The sequence below is a fragment of the Fukomys damarensis genome, unplaced genomic scaffold (genome assembly GCF_012274545.1).
Source record: "Fukomys damarensis isolate Sample0158 unplaced genomic scaffold, DMR_v1.0_HiC HiC_scaffold_16, whole genome shotgun sequence".
Classification (NCBI taxonomy): domain Eukaryota; kingdom Metazoa; phylum Chordata; class Mammalia; order Rodentia; family Bathyergidae; genus Fukomys; species Fukomys damarensis.
Window position 1 is genome coordinate 30,321,660 of NW_022900928.1, and position 19,291 is coordinate 30,340,950.

General features: G+C 53.1%; 2 protein-coding genes across 8 annotated transcripts in view; both read left to right on the plus strand.

Moving 5' to 3' along the window:
* The window catches only part of Capn5 (calpain 5), a 53,673-nt gene extending 44,080 nt beyond the window's left edge, over window positions 1-9,593 (plus strand). For both annotated transcript variants that reach the window (XM_010614703.3, XM_010614840.1), the window contains 7 exons: window positions 409-486; window positions 2,018-2,213; window positions 2,821-2,943; window positions 4,721-4,917; window positions 5,511-5,626; window positions 6,149-6,285; window positions 7,202-9,593. In XM_010614703.3, coding sequence (XP_010613005.1) covers window positions 409-486; window positions 2,018-2,213; window positions 2,821-2,943; window positions 4,721-4,917; window positions 5,511-5,626; window positions 6,149-6,285; window positions 7,202-7,384 — 1,030 coding nt within the window. In that variant the 3' untranslated portion in view covers window positions 7,385-9,593. The remainder of the gene's footprint in view (window positions 1-408; window positions 487-2,017; window positions 2,214-2,820; window positions 2,944-4,720; window positions 4,918-5,510; window positions 5,627-6,148; window positions 6,286-7,201) is intronic.
* A 1,026-nt stretch (window positions 9,594-10,619) lies between these two features.
* Myo7a (myosin VIIA) overlaps window positions 10,620-19,291 on the plus strand; it is an 81,842-nt gene continuing 73,170 nt past the window's right edge. For 5 of the 6 annotated variants that reach the window (XM_033764233.1, XM_033764235.1, XM_019206463.1 and 2 more), the window contains exons 1-2: window positions 12,416-12,601; window positions 14,501-14,571. In XM_033764233.1, coding sequence (XP_033620124.1) covers window positions 14,554-14,571 — 18 coding nt within the window. In that variant the 5' untranslated portion in view covers window positions 12,416-12,601; window positions 14,501-14,553. Of the gene's footprint in view, window positions 10,630-12,415; window positions 12,602-14,500; window positions 14,572-19,291 lie in introns of those variants that run through there. The other variant, XM_033764234.1, reaches the window with a different exon arrangement.

Below are 19,291 nucleotides of genomic sequence, written 5' to 3' on the forward strand. Positions count from 1 at the left end.
CGCGTGGGGGGGGGGGCCAGGGCTGCGGGGGGGGGGGAGGGGGGGGGGGGGGGACAGTAAGGCAGGGCTGCGGAGGGCACCAGCTATGCGTGTGTGGGGCTGATGCTCTGTGCTGTGCACAGTGAGGCCAGGAGGAGAGCGGAGCTGGCCCCTAGGAAAGGAGTCCCCTTCTCTGAGGGCCATGCCCTCCCTCTCCATTCCTGGTCTGCTTTGCTTCCAGCCCTCCTCGCCTGGATGGGGACAGCCAGCCAAAGCTCCCTGTGGCAGGGGGTAGAGCAGGGCTGGGGGTGGCTCCCGTGTCCCTAACCTCCGAGGGTGGCCTGGGCCTGAGCTCAGCCAGCCTTCTCACCTTGCCTGGAAGGTTCTGGTGGGGCCACTCCTCTTACACTGCTTCCTCTCCTCTCCCAGCTCAGAGGAGTGGCAGAAGGTGAGCAAGAGTGAACGGGAAAAGATGGGTGTGACAGTGCAGGACGATGGCGAGTTCTGGTGAGTGCTATGCCAGTGCCTGAGCTGCGGGGCAGGGAGCACTGGAGGTGCGTGGGAGGAGCTCAGGAGGCAGGGCCGCAGCACAGCTCATCATCAGCTTTCTGTGTGGCCTTGGATGAGTCACACCATGTCTCTGAGCCTCAGTTTCCTTCTCTGTGAAATGAGTTGGGCAGTAATGAGCCCTTTGATTCTGTAATCCCCTCTACCTCTCTGAGGGGACCCTGCACTACTCTGGGCTCACATTGAACCCTGGCAAGAAGGTCAGGATGCCAGCAAGTAGGGGCTGACCTGATGGCAAGGGCAGCTGGCAGCGTGATGCCAAGAGTAGGCAGAGAAGGAGCCAGGAATTTATCTCAGTGGCTCTTTGTCTGCCTTGCAAGCACAAAGTCATAAATTCAATCCCTAGTCGCCCCCCGCTCCAAAAAAAAGAGAGGGCAGAGGAGGAGGAGGCCCCATGGAGGAGCTTGTTCCAAAGCTGAGACTCAGTGTACAGACACCCAGCCCAGAGATGCAGAGTTTGGGAAGAGGAGTTCAGAAGAGCAGGGAGCCGGGGTCATGGGGAGGGGGCTGTCTGGGAAGATGGCAGCAGTTAAGATCGAAGTTACTCCTCGGAGATAACCTGCCTGCACTCATTCGCCTGTGTTCTGTACCAACTCTGGGCCAGGCTCTGTGTCATCCCTGAGCAGAGAACTTGGTTTGGAGACTTTGGTCACCCTGGAGGGTACGGGCAGACACTGTAGGCCCTAGGCAGAGCAGGGCAGATGGCAGTGATCCTGCCCCCCATTGAGGACCCTCTTCTAGGTTCCAGGAAGCTGCTGCAGGCCACCTGGGCCCTCTGGCCTGGGCCCCTGTGGATAAGACCCACCTTGTCCAATCTGGCTCAGGTGTCATTGAATTACAACATAGCCAAGCCCCTCCTCCATGGAAAGGGATGCCTCCTACGGCCCTCCTCATACAGATTTGTACTCTGTGCACTTCCCCAGCCCCACACAGGCTGCTGAATGTGTGCGTAGCACCTAATGACCCTACCACCCTGGCACTGCCACACCCTCACCTCATTGAGGCCTTAGACCAGATGTGGAAGCCTATACACATTAGTTATTGATTCTATCAACAGTTTCTGTGGCAGCCTGGGCCACCTGTTGTCTGCCAGAAGTTGTACTGTGTTGCTTTTATAGCACAACTTAACCCTTCAGTGCTTAGTGTTCCATTTTGAAATGCCCATAACAGTGGAACGTAATAAAATTTTTTATTTTCAAATTCTTGTTCCTTGAATTTTTCTAGGTAACAGATATGAATTTCAGGCAAACATTTGAAACATTGCAATCTTTGGCCTAAATGGGTTCATCCCTTCGCTAGCTCGGTGAGGTGGGCAGCTGTTGACAGACTCATTCCCCTTTTCCAAACGAGGACACCGAGGCCAAAAGAGGCTCAGGGTCCGTGTGGTGCCGTGGGTGGCCGCGGGCCAGCACACATGAGTGAGTGCACAGGTGGGCCCAGGAGCGCCTCACTCTGCCCTCCCCGTACTCAGGATGACCTTTGAAGACATGTGCCGGTACTTCACTGATATCATCAAGTGCCGTCTCCTCAACACATCCTACCTGAGCATCCACAAGACATGGGAGGAGGCTCGGCTGCGAGGTGCCTGGACACGGCACGAGGACCCGCGGCAGAACCGCAGCGGGGGCTGCATCAACCACAAGGACACGTTCTTCCAGAACCCACAGGTGCGCATCCTCGGGGACCCCACCCTGCCCCTGAGCACCTGTGGGTCCCCCACACTGTCTCACCATAGGCTCCGGCATGACCTCACATGCCTCCCTGTTTGTCCTTGGGCTTCAGCATACCTGTCTGTACAGTGGGATGGGCTCACTGGCCTATCTGAGGATGGTGAAGCCCAGCTTTACAGTTTGACCTGTAATTGGTAAAAATTAGATACTGGCTCTCAGGGACCTTGCTCAGAGTCTCAGGGATATTTAGAGGCCAAACTGGGGATCACACCCCTTGTTTCTACAGCAACGTGATTCTGCCATTTCCTGGAGAACTTGTCCAGGCTGAGCTTTTCCTTAGGGGTCTATTCCCCGTGGCTCCCTTATCAACAACCCATGGCAACTGCTTGATGTGCCTTTATTGAGCACCAACTGTGTACCAGGCTCTGAGCCAAGCATCCGTTATTTCTGAGTTTTCCCAGTCTTCATACAGGGAGGAGAGACGAGGCTCAGAGCGATGATGGCACTGGCCACGCTCAGGCAGCCCGCAGTGGCTGGAGCCTGGCTCTTGAGTTCACCTGTGGCCTGGTCTCATGGCACTGCCTCTCTTTGGCCAAACCTACAGTACATCTTTGAGGTCAAGAAGCCAGAAGATGAAGTGCTGATCTGCATCCAGCAGCGGCCCAAGCGATCTACCCGCCGGGAGGGCAAAGGCGAGAACCTGGCCATTGGCTTTGACATCTACAAGGTGAGGCAGCGGGGACCCCCGCTGTGGGTGAGGGATGTAGGGACGTAGAGTTGGGCAGCCCAGGCCTGGGGAGAGCACTCGAGAGCACCTTGGTCACCATCCTCACACCAGCTGTCCTGGCTGCACTGGCTCACATCGTCATGTTCCCTGTCAGGGATGCCCACAAAGCGCCTCACCTGCTAGGCCTGACTTCCGTGGGAGCGCTCAGTCTGATTCCTTCCTGCCTGAGACCCTCAGCATAGACTCTGACGGGTGAGGATCGCTGTTGTTGGGGCTGAGCTCTGGGGTCTCCTGATCATCACATGGCTCCTCCATGTCCCTCCCTCGGGGCTCAGGGCCTCTCATCTCCTGCAGCTCCCTGTATGTTGGAGGCCTCCTATGCACAGGAGGAGCATCTTTGGGCAGAGCCAGGCAGGCTCATCATCAGCCCCTCCCTGTGACCTGGAAACAGGACTTCCGTATGTGATACCCAGTGTGTGGTGACATTAGGTCCAGCAGGATCCCACGTACTTGTCAGACCCCGAGAACGTGTGAAACACTCGGTCCATGCTGGGTCCTGGTATTTGATGTCCTCGGTCATGGCGAGGCAATTTGTGTCCATCGTTGTGCTGGTACACTCATTGTATGCTGATGTGTTGTGGCACCGTTTTGACTTTGGGACCATGGCGTTCTGTGACATTAGTTTTGAGAACCATCTGGGCAGCTGATGATGTCATTTCATGGATTTGTGCTGACTTGGGCAGGACATGAGAATGTAGATTCCCCCTTGTCCAGGGGGCTGTGTTCCAGGCACCCCAGTGAATGCCTGAACTGTGAAAAATACCAAACCCTATATACTGTAAGGATGACCAGGTCAGCTGCCTAATGACTACTGGGTAGGTAGTGGATGTGGATGGTAGGGATATGCTGGACAAAAAGGGTGATTCACGTCCTGCATGGGTGAAACCAGATGGTATAAGATTGCATCACAGTACTCAAAAACAATGTGAAATTTAAAATGTGTGAATTGTATATTGCTGGAATTTTTAACCTAATGCTTTCAGTGCGTAGTTGACTCCAGGTAACTGAAACCATCAAAAGCAGAGCTGCAGGGCAGGGGATTTAGCTCAGTGGTTCCGGCACCTGCCTGGAAAGCACAAGGGCTCGAGTTTGATCCCCTGTGCCAAAAAAAAAAGTAGAACTCCACGTAAGGAGGGACAGCGTATTTGGTTCTGTTTTAGGGACATGGTTACAGGGCATTTCTTTGGACCGCTTTTTTTGGGAGGATATTGGGGATTGAACCTAAGACCTTTGCCCTGAGCTGTATCCCTAGCCCTTTAAAAATTTTTCTGAAATATTGAGGCAGTATTTCAGCGAAAAAATCACTAAGTTTCCCAGGCTGGTCTTGAGCTTGTAATCCTCCTGCTTCAGCCTCCAGAGTACTGGGGTTACAGACATGTGTCACCATGCCGGGACATGCTCCCCCTTTTTAATAGCTTTCATTGAGATATAATTCACAGACCGTCCAGCTCAGTCATTTGAAGTATATAACCTAGTGACTTTTACCAGTTACACAACCATTACCACATTCAATTTTAGAACACTGTTATCACCCCCAGAGATATCCTGCTGCCTTAGGCCATCACCACCCAATTCCTTCGATGCTTCTGCCCTCAGCCCCTGGCAAACACTAATCTCCTTGCCTATTCCGGACACCTTTCTCTCTGGCGAGGGGCAGATGAGTGGGCTGGGGGCAGTGGTGGAGCCCTACGAGGCTCTGCCTCTCCGTCTCCCACAGGTTGAAGAGAACCGCCAGTACCGCATGCACAGCCTGCAGCACAAGGTGGCCAGCTCCATCTATATCAACTCTCGCAGTGTCTTCCTACGCACGGACCAGCCTGAGGGCCGCTACGTCATCATCCCCACCACCTTCGAGCCAGGCCACACTGGCGAGTTCCTGCTCCGGGTCTTCACAGATGTACCCTCCAACTGCCGGTGCGCAGGGTTGTGAGGGGCCAGGGCTGGTGGGGCACGGTCCACACTGGGCCCCGAGGGTCCTCAGCCAAGCAGTGCTGAGTGTCTGCCTGAGGCATGGAGCCCAGATGTCCAGCCCTCCCTGCCCGACCCCTGTGTCTTTGTCCTTCCTCTCTCTTCCCCTGCACTGCTATCTCAGCCTTTTAGGTATGACTAGCAGGGTCATGTGTACTGTACAGTTTACAAAGAAGCTTTATTCATCCCATTTTATTGTTCCATACCCCTGAGTGGGAGGCCTGACCACTCCATTTTACACATGAAAATAAGGACCAGGGTTAGAAAAGTTGTCTGAGGTCATATGGCCAATGGTAGTAGTAGTGACCACCTGTCACCTGCCTGGCCTGATTGCAGGGTTGGGGTCTTGCTACCATTATGCCCTATCCCATGGGACAGGAGATGGCTCTGGGACCCAGGGACTGTTGAACCCATCCCTATCCCTGCAGACCCTGTGTGTCCCACTGCCTGACCCCTCTTGGTGTGGGACCCAGACTTGATGTCACTATTTGAAACCTCCTCATTTGTCTTTATGGCACCCCTCACCCCCCACACATCAGAGAGCTGCGCCTGGATGAGCCCCCCCGCACCTGCTGGAGCTCCCTGTGTGGCTACCCCAAGCAGGTGACCCAAGTCCATGTCCTGGGGGCTGCTGGCCTTAAGGACTCCACAACAGGTGAGCTCAATGGGAAAGCTGCTGGTCCTGCTGGTAGTTGTCCCAGGCCCTCCCTTCCAGAACAGCCCCCAGCTTTCAGAGCTCTCCAGCTCACACTCAGTGGTCAGAAAAATTTCCCTGACATCCACTGGGGAGGACATAAGGCACAGAGAAGAGCAGGTATAGTCCCTGCCCTGGCAGCTTCCTGCTGGGATAGGGTCAGATCCTGGAACAGACAGCTGGCGTGGATGCTCAGGGAAGGTTTCCTGGGGGAGGGAGCCTTTCTCCAGGCTAAGAAGGTCTGGGGTATGAAATCCAGTGAAAAGGCCTCAGGGGAAGGGGGCTCTGGACAGAGGTAAAGGACTGGAAGCCAGAGCTTACCAAACTGCCTGTCTCTGAATTAAGAGACCCTGTGGTGGGTCAGGCTCCAGCCTTGCCTTCCCTGAATGACTGAGGCCAGGTAGGTGTCTCACCTCCCAGACGTCCTTCCCATCCAGGCCTTCCTGCAGCCCACCCTCACTCCAGCTCCCATTCCGTCTCTAGGGCCCAACTCTTATGTGATCATCAAGTGTGAGGGGGAAAAAGTTCACTCGTCTGTACAGAAAGGGACCTCAATGCCCGAGTACAATGTGAAAGGCATCTTCTACCGCAAGAAGCCAGGCCAGCCCATCACTGTCCAGGTGAGCCCACAGGGGAAGGGCCAGAGAAGCCTTTGACAGGGGCCCAGGGGCGCTGGGCTCTGTTGGTTTGTCTGTCCCTCACTCCCAGTGTGGCTTTGGCATTCTCTTGCCTACATCTCCTGATGCACTGGCATCAGGGTTGTACATGGGCGGATTCGGTTAGCCAGTGTGATTCACAGACCCACCAAGGTCACTTTACTGGCTGGGGACATTTGCTGCCTTGCCCAAAGCCTTGGGAGCTGTTCCTTGAAGTCCCCTGTGGATGGATCATCTGGACAAGTGCTGCTGAGATGGTGTGGGCTGCAGTTATTCCTAAGAGCCTGGAGCAGGGGATAGAAAGCCACTGTCCTTGGACACAGCCTTCCTTCTCCTCTCAGGCTAAGGTGGCTGGTGCACGATGATTCTGAGCTCATTAGCAGGAAGCTCTCTGTCCCTCAGGCCCAGAGCAGCATCTCTCTGGGTGAGAAACCATCTGTAAACAAACACTTGGGGACCCCAGGGGAGCCACGGTAGATTTTCCAAGTTTTCTAAACTGTGGGTCCCACTGGATCAAATCACAGACCCATAGCTATTGGAGGTAGAAGGACCCCAGGGAGCAGTTGGTGCAACCCTCACGTTAGTGATGGGGAACCTGGGGCAGGTGGGGGGTCACTTGTCCAGGTTCACCCAAGGTCAACAGCAGAGCTAATTATAACCTTTATGAGTGGAAGAGCATTTTGGCAGATGGAAGGCTCTGGAAGGGGAACTTCCTTGCCCCAGGCTCATGGTGAGGAAGACAACCCAGGCTCTTGTCCCCACCAGGCTTGCACTATGGATGGCAGTGGTTCTGGGCCCTGCTGCCACCACCACAACCCACAATAGTTTGTGTTCCTGGCCTTAGGAATGGGCCCTCCCACAATTCTCTGTCTCCTCGCAGATATGGAATCACCGAGTCCTGAAAGATGAGTTCCTGGGCCAGGTGCACCTGAAGGCTGAACCTGATGACCTCCAGGCCCTGCACACCCTCCACCTCCGAGACCGCAATAGCCGGCAGCCCAGTGACTTGCCTGGCACCGTTGCTGTGCACATCGTCAGCAGTGCCTCCCTCACCGCTGTCTGACACCAGCCTGCCTGTCTACCTTGCCCTGGTAATTCAGACCACCACCTGCATGTCCACACCAGGCCTGGGACCAGCCCGGGAGCCAGACACTGGGGTCCTTTCTCACTCTCCCCCTGACTTGCTATGTGACCTTGGAAGACCTCTGCACCCCTCAGAGCCTCAACATTTGGAGGACCCTTCTTATGAGGAAGTCTTCCTGCCTGAGAGTTAAAATAGCCCTCCCCAGCCCAGCTGTCGCCCCTGCTAAGGGACTCTGTCTGTTGAAAATATTTCCCCACGGCTCCGCTGTCTGCTGAGGAGTGCCAAGAAGATGTCACTTGTTTACACACAAACTGCCATGCCCCTTGTTTCCCAGGCCCACTCCGGTCTCTCAGACCTCGTTTTCTGTGTCACCTACACCTGGTTTCAGGGCCACCTTGAAAGGACTTGCTGGGTACCTGCTAGGTTCCTGCTCAGGCTAGAATTTGGGAAACATGAGGGTGATGTTTCTTCAGTCTCTAATCCTGTCCTCCCACCCATCCATTTCTTCTCTTGGTGAGATTTGCAATGAGCGACATCCGAGAGGCTCCAGGGAGGTGGAGCCCCGCCTCTGCCTTGGGCCTTGCCGCTGCCCTCAGGTCTTCTCAGAGGCGGATGCCCAGATGAGCTCCAGCTGCCTTCTTATCCCGGGTTCCAAGGTCATCTACAGTTCCTGGTCTGAGGTCCCTGGAGAGATAGTGACCGTGGGTGAGGAAGGGGCACCTTCCCGCCTCCACTCCCTGATGTGGAAAGGAATGTGCCCAGCTAGTGCATCAGGCCCAGAGTGACCCAGGGCGAAGCAGTGCTCCCCTCTGCTGCAAGGCTCCTAGGAGGACAGACTCTAGTGTGGGCGGTGCCAGTCCTGGGATCCTGTCGCCCGGTGGGCTTGGCAGGAGATGGGTAACTCCATTGCCTGACCAGAGCCCCCTCCACCAACATTCCCCCAAGGAGCCAAGCGCTCTTCTTGCTGTCTGGACCAAAATGTTCCTTTTAGTCCTTGCTGTTTTATATTCTTTCTATTTTAGAAATCTCAATTTTAACCAGAGGTTTTAAAGGAAACCCTGAACCTACTTTTTCTTCCTAGAACTCTAGTTTTGCTGGTCTGATTTTATTTTGATTTCAGCTGGGGAGGGATGAGGATGAAACCAAACCTTGGAGGTGGACTGGAGGAGGTAAAGATGAAGATATTTGTATCCAGACATCTGTTGGCTAGTACCGACTGTGTCGCTGGAGAATTCTTGCCTGCTGGTGCCGTGATCCACTTGGTGCCTGCCTTGAGCTTCCAGACCAGACACGTCAAACAAATGAATAGTGCATTTGGTTCAAGAGCAGGAATTCCTTTTAGGAACCTGAACCTTGACTCCACAGATGGAAGTGTGGGTCAGTGACCTGGCTGGACGTGCTGGATCCTCTGATTTTGCCTCCTTACTCCATGACTGGCTGTACTCCTGTGTCCTGGCCCTGAGCCACAGGAGGGGCCAGGAGCTCAAAGACAAGGAGCATGAGAGAATTCCCTCTCACAAGCTGGGGCTTCCCCTCGAGAATCTGGGACTGGGACTCTGCATGTGACCAAAAGCAAGTCACTCAAACCTCCTGTGCCTCAATTTTTCCCTCTGCAAAGTAGGGCCGATGGTTCCTATTTGTCAGCACTCTCGCTAGCACGTGCTGAGTAAGGGCAAGGGAACACAGCGTCTCTGGGTATTTATCTCTACGCCTACACACTATACACACATTCATGTAATCACTTTCCAACGTCTATTCTAAATTATGACTCCTGATTCAGGGCTGAAGATGTGAGTACTAGGTAAGCCAGCCCAGGCCTCTGGGGCTGACACATAAGTCTTTTGTTGAGCCATATCCCTCTGGGACACGGGCAAATCAGGACCAGGTGGAAACCAGTGTGGGCTTCAGCCTGGGGGTCCGGTGTGCCTCCCATTCCAGTACAGCAGCTCTGTGGGTAGGCCAGGCTGGCTCCTGGCTGTGCTGGGATTTCTGTCCCCAGGAGTCCCTAGGGACTAGGTAGGTGAGGATACAGGGTGAGTTGAGGAGAGCAATTATTTTGTTCACCTTACAACCCAGGAAGCCTGCAGCCCACACCACCCAGACCTGGGCTCCACTTCTCAGGGCCCAACATGGGGTTAGGAGGAGAAGAAGCCTGTTCTCTTCTCAGAATAAATGTTACTGCAGTTCTAGAAAGACGTCCCTGTGTCTGCCTGTCCTTTGGGGCGGGGGGCAATGGATGACTGTCCTCTGGTCAGAGGGATGAGCAAGTGTTTATAGGCTGAGATCTGTGGGATCCTCATCACTCCTTCATGCAGCAAATTGGCACAGGGCTAACTTTACCAAGCCCCACTCCAAGCTCTGAGAGACAGGAAAACGGTCCCTGCCCCTAAACAGTCCACAGGCTGCTGGGAAAGACTAATACATATGCTCTGACCCAGCCAAGCACTGCACAGAGTTATGGAGAGGGCAATAGAGGACTTGCTGGGGGACTTTTAGTCTGCTAGGATAAGGGAGGCCTAAGCCCTGGTCCAGTAAAACAGGCAGCCACATAGAGGGCCACAAGAAGAGGACATGGACTTTCAAGGCACAAGTGGGGAAAAGGAGATCAGCGCAGAGCTGTGGGGAGGAGCTGGGAAACCGGGGAGCAGTGAGGAGGAACAGAGTTGAGACAGATTTTGAGGACGGAATTGACAGACCCCAGTGATAGGCTGGGTTTGGGGTGGGAGAGGCAAGAGGGGAGGAGGGCAAAGTAAACCAAGACCCCTTCTGTAGTTTAGATGTGGGATCCTGCAAAGGCGCATGTGTGGGAAGCCTTGGCCCCAGAGGAACAGCACTGAAAGCTAGAACCTTCAGAGGAGGCACCTAGTGAGAGGTGATTAGGAAGGAATAAATGGCCTTTCCTGAGACTGGATTGGTGGCTGTGAGAGCTGGTTGCTAGAAAGCGAGGCCCTCACGTGTGTTGGAGCTCTACTCCATGCATGCACAGAGCTTCCTGGGAGAAGGCTCTGGAGTGAGGGGAGGGTGGCAGTGCTGGCTGGACAGCCTCCTGGGCAGAGAGAACAGGAGAGAGAGCCATCCAGGGCAAGCTGTGGGGCAAGACCCAGGAAGGGGCAGTGTATCTGCAGGCTGTGCCTGACTGGTGACGCCAGCTTCCTGAGATCTCCGTGCAGGTGGCAGCTGCAACCAGGCTCGTGCAATGCTGTGAGTGTGCAGCTGGGACTCAGGTAAGGATGGGCTCCTGCACTCAAGCCCACAAATGATGCCATCCTTTTCTGAGTCACAACACAGCATGAGACCACTACCCAGTGTGGACACCCAGGCTCGGACTTCTCAGCCTCCAAAATAGCCATGATTAACCTCTTTTTCTTAGGAAGCATCCAGTCTCAGGTGTTCTGTTATCACAAAACAGAATGGTGATTCCTAAATTTCACAGGAGCATGAGAAATGAACTAAATGACCTGCTCAGCAGAGTGCCTGAGCATGGTGGGTGTCCAGAGCTACCACGGCATGTGAGGCCACCTCCTCCACAACCTTCCCACCTCACCACCCTCCAGCCCAGCAGCTCTCACTGGTATTCTGCCCCAGCTACACCTGTGGAGTGTGGGCACCCCGTGCTCCAATCAGAGCCTCATTTTCCCCACCTGTGGGCACAGGCCACTTGCCCTGCCTGCCTGGAACCTTTGAGAGAGGTGATTTGAGGAGCTCTAGTAGAAGTAATCAGCTGCAGGTGTCCAGAGGTGGAGACTGTTCTGGAGCAACTCCTGCCAGGGCCACCGGGCTAATGTGAACTGGGATATCCTGAATCTGAGGGAGCTAGGCCCAGCAGAGCCTCCCTCCTGCAATGTCCCCATCACAATGAGCCTGGCTTCCTGTCGAGACTGCCCAGCAGAGGGCGCTGGTGGTCGTCTCGGGCCCAGGCCTCCAACCTCCCCACCCCATGCTCCTGGTGGCTTCCCTGAGGACTCATCCCTTTAACAGGAGACCAGGCATCCAAAAGCTCCCCTGCTTCTCTGCCAGACCTAGAACTGCACTTGGAGAGGTGCACGGGTGGGGGGCAAGAGTGGGCGGGAGAAAGGACTGGGTCTCAAGAAGGAGCTTTCCAGGCCACCCTTTTCGCCAGTGCCAATAACAAAGGTTTGTGTGCTCTTTCCATCCGCGCATTTCACTTCACTTAGTTCCTATGATATGTGAGGCTGCTTCCACAGTGGTACCTTGGATGGTGTTACTGATTCTGAGAGGTGTGAGGAGTACCAAACAATGGCTGGAAAGGGTAGCGAGTCTGACAAATTCTAGCTTGCAAATCCAGTGCCAAATAAATGACAAGTACCAGAACACAATTTTCGCATCAAAATGTGTCAAGTACCAAAGTCAACATGTTTCAAAGCAGTTGAGTATGACCATATGTACCATATGTATGATGTAGTCAACTGGTTTGGCAAAGTTTTTGGATGATTAGAAAAGAACACACATCCTCGCCCCCCAGGACAAGTTGTGGGAGCAACACTGAGTTGATGAGCTTCAGGGGGACACACGGAGGGACAGATGGTGTGTGTGCAGTGATGGGGAGAAGGTGCCAGGACATTGCTCTCTCAGCACTCCACCTGCTGCCCTGCCTGCCCTGGCCAGGCCCTGCCAGAGTTTCAAACAGTGTCACAGAGGACAGCGGCTGTCCCAGGTGAGGCTGAGACTCCAGCAAATCAGTGACCAAGTCAAGATTACAATGGGGTTTCCTCGCTGAGGCAGCAGGTAGTGGTGCAGCAAATGACAGGGGGCCCCTGAGGCCTCAGTGAGTGGCCCTGGGCCCCACATGTGTCAGAGACTGCAATGTTCCTGCCCCCCTGTTGGCTGGTGGCGCTCTGTGCAGAGTGCTGGGCAGCCTCTGGACAGTAGTCCCAGCACAGCCCGCCCCCCATGTTGATGTCACCACACCCAGACCTTGGAGGCCCCCTTGGGCTCCGCCTCCTGGGAGAAGGCTCTGGAGTGAGAGGGGAGGGTGGCAGTGCTGGCTGGACAGCCTCCTGGGCAGACAGAACAGGAGAGAGAGGCATCCAGGGCAAGCTGTGGGGCAAGACCCAGGAAGGGGCAGTGTATCTGCAGGCTGTGCCTCACTGGTGGCGCCAGCCTCCTGAGATCTCCGTGCAGGTGGCAGCTGCAACCAGGCTCGTGCAACGCTGTGAGTGTGCAGCTGGGACTCAGGTAAGGATGGGTTTCCTGTGTTCTGGCACTAAGAGGGTATTTTGGGTTTGGGTGGAGCCTGTGCCCCTATAGCATATGCTCGGACATTTCCTGCCACCCATGGAGGCTCCACCACAACAGCCATTGAATTCAATTGTCCCGAGCTTGGGAAGGTGAGAATTTGAACCCTGGAGAAGGGAAGGGCCAAGGCTACTGTGTTCATCAAATTGTCTCTGCACTGGGGCTCGGTTGGGGAGCATTCTGCTGCCAGGGGAGCAGGCGTGCTGGCATGGAGAGAGTGTGCAGGAGAGTCCTCTGTCCCTGTCTCTCAGCCTCCTTTGGTCTCTCCCTGACACTCCTGCCTCACTGCTAGGATAAGTCACTTCCTTTCTCTGTGCTTCAAGTTTCCCATCTGTGTATGGGACTATGAAGCCCCACCAGCCAGGACTGTCATAGAGACAAGGTGGAATCAGGATGGACTTAGAAACACAATTACTGTGTGCGTTCCCTGGTGTCAATTTGAAAAGCAATGAACTTGACCATGATCTAGCTCTTATTTTTTAGAAATAAAATGCACATCTCATAGTTTTCCTAATGGGTGGGCCTTAAATTCTATCCTCTTACCATCCTCCAAAGCCCTTACACTTTCATAAAAATGCTGGTTTGGCCCCTGGCTCTCATGGCTCATGCTGACGTCCAATGCCAGCACAGTGGCTTGGGCAACCTCTTCGGACAAAGCTCCTGGGGAGCTGCTTGCAGACCCTTCCAGCCTTCTTTTCCCTGCCAGACACTCAGGCCCCATGCGTGTCTCAGGAAAGACCACATATCCTCTGGGATCCAGAGCTCCAGCCCTGCCTGCAGCCCTGAGGTCAGGGCTCAGGTGTCAGGCAGTGTCATGGAAGAAGATCAAATGTCCCAGTGCCTCTGAATGGGCTCTTGTGAAAAATTGATGTTCATCCTGTGGGCGGGTTGGGGTCCAGAAGACCTCATGCCAGGGCCTGTGGACCACAGCTGCCTTTGATGGCCACGTTCATCCCGTAAGTCCTTCCTGAGCCCATTGCTGAGCCTGGATGAGGCTGGAGAAAAGGCAATTGCTTGGGCTCTGGCCCTGCCCTGGATTAACTCCCTGACTTTAGGAGCAAAGGTAGGGACAGACCCTGGTCCAGACAGCATCATGATTACAGTCAGAGCTGGGACAAAGGTAAACACAGAGGTTCTTGGGAGCTTTGGGTAGTCAGGGAAGCTTCCAGGAGGAGGTGCCATCTGAACTGAGCCATTCCAGTCAGAATTCCAGGAGGAAGGAGCAGTGTAAGCAAAGGCCAAGAGGTATGAGGAGAGCTGGAGTAGTTCAGGAATAGTGAGTCACTAAGAATGGTCCCATTGTAAGGGTAAGAAGAGAAAAGGCTGAGACAGCAGCAGGGAACACAAGGATGCTTGGGAAGAGTTTTAGCCGAGGTGTGCCATGCACCGGTCATGTTTAGCCTGTGACTGTTCCCTCAGACCAGGCTGCTCTGTCCCCCATGCTCCTGGGGCATCCCTGAGCTAGGAGGCCAGAGGCCAGAGGCCAAGACCTGGCCCCTAACTTGCCCTTGCCTGCTGTGTGACCTCAGGCAGGTGTTGGTCTGTCTCTGGACCCCTTTGCCCAAGCAAGTAGATTTGCTCCCTCTGGGGAGCTCTTTGGGAGCTGCTGGATGACAGTGGCTGAGAGAATGACAGCGGCTCAGCTTCTCTGGGCCACAGAGCTGGGGACGGAGGATGAGGCTGTGTCATTTGAGCTGGACTGAAGCCAGAGAAGAGAAGCCTGGCGGGTTCCCCCAAGGGAGAAGGGGCTGGGCTTCAGGAGGTGCCCGGTGACCCCTGCTTGGCTCAAGGATGCCAAGGCTGGTCTGCCTAGAGGCTGACATGGTCTCTCTCCTGCAGAACCGTGTCTGCCAGGCAGCGGGGAACAGGCAGTGGGAGCTCCGACCAGAACCATGGTGATTCTTCAGCAGGTGAGTGCTCCCCGCCTCTGAGCCCTCTAGTCTCTTCCACCCTCGGCAGGGCTGACCTGGGGGGTAGGGTGCTCAGCCTGCTGCCATCCCATCCGCTTGTCTATATGCCTCACTGTGGGATGCCCTCTCCAGTCTTTTCTCTTGGAAAAATCCCTACTTGTGCTTTAAAACCCAGCTGAGAAACTTTTCCTGCCTCTCAAAGGCTTATCTGGGACTTGCTCCCTCTGATGCCCACTGGGGCTTCCTCCTTTCACCGACTCACCTCACTGGGCAGAAATGAGTCACCCCCATCTCGGAATCACAGGCATTCCAGGCTGTGGACCAGACTGTGCAAAGTATGTGGAAAGTCCAAGGGGCAGGGCTTGGCAAGGCTGCTTAGGAGAGGCCCTGAGCCTGATTTGTCCTGAGGGTCGCGGGCAGCAGTGAGGGGGGGGGTGACATGGCCCAAGTAGAGTTCCTTGGGATTTTATGGGAGGAGACGGAGGAGTTGCCACCCAGCCAAGCCCTCCAGCCCCGCTTCCTCCTCCGGACCACAAAGGCGTAAGGTCCTCAGCCTTTCCCCGTGACCAGCCTGAGGCTCTAATGAGCTTCTGGTCTCCAGAGCAGGATCCAGGAATGTGGGCACCAAGCCAGGTGGGCCTGGCACAGGGCCTCAGGGCTTGCTGGGATGGGTAATGTGGGGACGTGGCCAGCAGCTTCCTGTGGTACTGGGCCACCAGAGGAAACACAGAAGCTTTGTTCTGCAGCCTGAGGCCACCTGGACTCAGTGTGCTCATGCGTGAGAAGGCAGGATTGGAATAGGGTTTTACCCCAGGCCCCTTGGCTTGATAGCTTGTTCAAAAGCCCATCAGAGATGTCCAGAGACTTAGAAAGAAAGTGGCCTTTACTGAGTGCTATATGTCACGGCTGGACCACAGGGGGCTGGGTGAGTGGGGATACACAGAGCCTCTCAGAAGAGGGGCCTGGGCCCCCATTACCTCCTCAGAGTTTTCCCTCAGGCAGGCCTCGAGCTGACTGGAGCCCCTATATGACCCCCTCCCCTCCTGCTTCCTCTGAATGCTGGCCCACCTACCTGTGGGCCTCTGCTGGGAGCAGGTGTCTGTGGCTCACACAGGGAGTGCCTTTGGTCTCAGCAGCGTTTCAACTCTGGGGAGCTGACCAGCTATGCAGTTCTGCAAAGCAGAGCCCACACACCTGGCTCCATCCTGAGCTCACTATTGACAAGAAGGAGGAGCTAGGGGCACATTACTTAGCCTTCTCTGAGCTCAGTTTCCTCACCCATAAAGTCAAGATAAAAGTCCTCTTCTCAGCACAACTGTTGTGAGACCAAAATGCCACACTTCCTTCTACTGCTTTCCTGCTCTTATCTCTCCTGTCTGTCTTAACACCTCCTTCCTCATCCTTTAAGATCCACAAAACACTGAGCTATGTCCCTGCTCAGCTAACGCAGGTATGCATCTCACCCCTTTCCCTTCCATCCTGGGCCTCCCAAAGAGCCCTGAAGAGGGACAGCCTCAACTGCCCCATCTCCTCAGCCCCCACACTGGTCCACTCTGCCAAACAAGTGAAGAATAGCGATGCACCATCATGGTTCCCAGGAGCACAGTTGGAATCCTGGCTCCATCACTCTCCAGCTATGTGGCTGCAGGCAGGTTGCTGCATATGTAAGAAAAGACTGATAAGGACGTCTACCTTATAAGGACGTCTGAGACCAATCCCAGTGTATAGAAAATGGTTGTTAGCTCAGTGCTTAGTCTCCATAGAGATTTCCATGACCACCACTGATAACGGTAATAATAACAGTGGTCCTAGGCGTGACATTTCCCCATCCTTTGTTCTCTCTTACTTTATTTGGGAGGAAAAATCTCAGAAGACCTCAAAGAATACAATGGTTCTTTCTCCATGTAGAGTATCACCCCATGTGGGACATGTCAGGGACACAGATTCACCCATCTCATCTCTTCATCCATCCACACACCCATCCATCATCCCTACCTTTCCAAACCCCTTAGGGTACCAGATGCAAGAGACAGCTTTACAAGAGAGGTCCAAGAACCCAAATCTTTTCATTCATGAAGAAAGCTTATTTATTTGGTAAGGGCTGTGTTCATGGGAACAGAACCCGTGGTGATCCTCCCATGTGCCAGGCATGCTACACACAGTCTCCTTCTATAACAAGGCTATGAGGTAGGCGACAATATCCTCGAGGCTTAGACTGCTCATTGAAACTTGAGCTGGGTGCGTCTGGACAAGGTAGGGCGCCATGATGCTGGGGGTGGGGTGGAAACAGGCAGGAAGAGGAGGCCTGGAGAGGGCTGAGGTGCAACAGAGGCACAGAGGTTTGGGACTAGTAGATCAGACGGGCCCTGCTAGGTGGCATTTGCAGGTCTCTCTAAGAACCTTGTGGCAGCGTGACAGACCCACTGTGTTTATGGCTTTGGGAGTAGGGTGGGGCTGCCTGGAGATTGCTGGAGTGTCTGAGGCTGCTTGCTGTAACCCCATCTCACCCACCAAGCAAAGCAGCACTGGGCCCCTTTTCTCCAAGCCAGATCTGGCACCAAGGATGCAGAGAGAAAGTGGCTATTGCCTGCCCAGGCAGAGTTTCCAGAGCAGTTGGTAGGGGCAGGGGGTAGATACTAGAAAGAAACTGTAAACAGAACTGTGACAGCCAGGGTCCCTTAGGACATAGGGGATGGGAGAGGCCTGAGAATGGGAGGCTTCTGTAGGGATGTGGGCAGGGGAAGCTGTGAGGCTTTTAGAGTTGTCCCTGACGAACACATGGGGACTGAGGGCTCAGGAGGACTTGCAGATGCCAGAGTGGGAATAAGAACCCAGAGGTCTATGGCACACAGCACATTTCTTTGAGAACCTCAAGGAAGGCTGTGTGGGTGTGTGTGCGTGTATGTGTGTGTGTGTTTGTTGTTTGTTTCATTCTGACATGATTTCCCACTCTGGTGGGGCCAGGGTGGGAACTTGTAAGTACTTGGCCCAGGTTTGTGGGCAGGGAAGTTTGAAGATAAGTGTGTGGGCTGTTGGTGACAGCTGGGCTGACCCTTTCAGTAAAATATAATGTGCTTTGTCTCGTGTAATAATTTTGACTCCAAGTCTGATTGGTCTAAGGGTAATGCAGATACCTCAGCTCTCCTTCTGTTGCTATTTACACGGAATGCTATTTTTGTATAAAGCTCTTCCACTTGGAACCTCTCTGTGTCTGGGGACCTAAAGTGAATCTCTTGCAGGCCACAAGCACACAGTTGGATCATATGTTTTTACTCACTCTGCCATCTCTATCTTTTTGTCAGTGCAGGTGTACTGGGTATTGAACCTAGGGTCTTTGCACTGAACTTCATCCCCAGGCCTTTTACATTTTTTTATTTTCAGACAAGTTCTCTCTAAATTGCCCAGGTTGGGCTCAAACTTGCAATCTTCCTGGCTTAGCCTCCCAGAGTACTGGGATTATGGACTTCTGCTTTGCTATTTGTTTTCTTTTTTTCTTTCTTTCTTTTTTTGTACTGGATATCGAGCTCAGAACCTTGTGCTTGGGAGGCAGGCAGCGGCACCACTGAGCTAAATCCCTGGTCCCTGTTATTTGTTTTCTATGTTTTAAAAATTTCCTCTCTCAATTCCTCTATTACTGCTTTCTTTTGTGTTTGACTTTGTCCTCACGTACTGATTTGATTCCCCTTTTATTTCTTCTTCTATATAAGATTTCTATTTTCCTTATTTTTACAAACTTTCTAAAAATATTTTCTTTAAAGGTTAGCCTTCAGTTTACAATTAACATCTTAAATGTACAATATAGTTTAAAACCAAATTAGCTTCAATAGTACAAAGAATTACAGTCCCATATAATTCTGTCTTCCCCCTTTTCTTTTTTTTTTTTTCTTTTCTTCTTCTTCTTTTTTCTTTTTTCCTGAAGATTGAACTCAGGACCTTGTGCTTGTGAGGCAGATGCAGTGCCACTAAGCTGAATCCCTGGCCCCTACCTCTTTTCTGTTCTCACAAATTACTCCTTTATATATTGTATTCTATTACCATAGATATATCATTATTTTATGCATTCACATAGAAAAAAAGAATTACAAACCCCATGTTCAATTAATAGTGGCTTTGTCTCTACTTATGCTACTTATGCAGTTACCTTTACTAGTGTCCTTTTTAATTTATATGGCTTTAAACTGCTCTCTAGTGTCCTTTAATTTTGTCTAATTTTTTGTTGTTACAAAATATAAATAACAAAATTTACCATCTTAACTATTTTTAAGTGCACAGTTTTAGTGGTATTAAATAAATTCCTAATGTTGTGATAGATTCCCACTACCTGTTTTCGTAACTTTTTTTTTGGTACCAAGTATCTAACTCAGGACCTTGCGCTTGCGAGGCAGGCGGTGGAACCACTGAGCTAAATCCCTGGCCCCTTCATAACTGTTTTTATCTGGTAAAAGTGAAGTTTCACCCATCAAACAATAACTCTTCTCCCCTCAGCCCTGGAAATCACTGTATCTTCTGCCTCTCTGAATTTGACTACTCTGGGTGCCTCACATAAGTGAATCATATACAGTTGTCTCTTCCTGGTGGCTTATTTTACTGAGCATGGTGCTCTCAAAGTTGGTCCATGTTGTAGCAGGTGGCAGGATTTCCTCCCTTTTCAGGGCTGGACAACAGTCTGTGAGTGTGTACGGCACATGTTGTTTATCCAGTCATCCACTGATGGGCACTG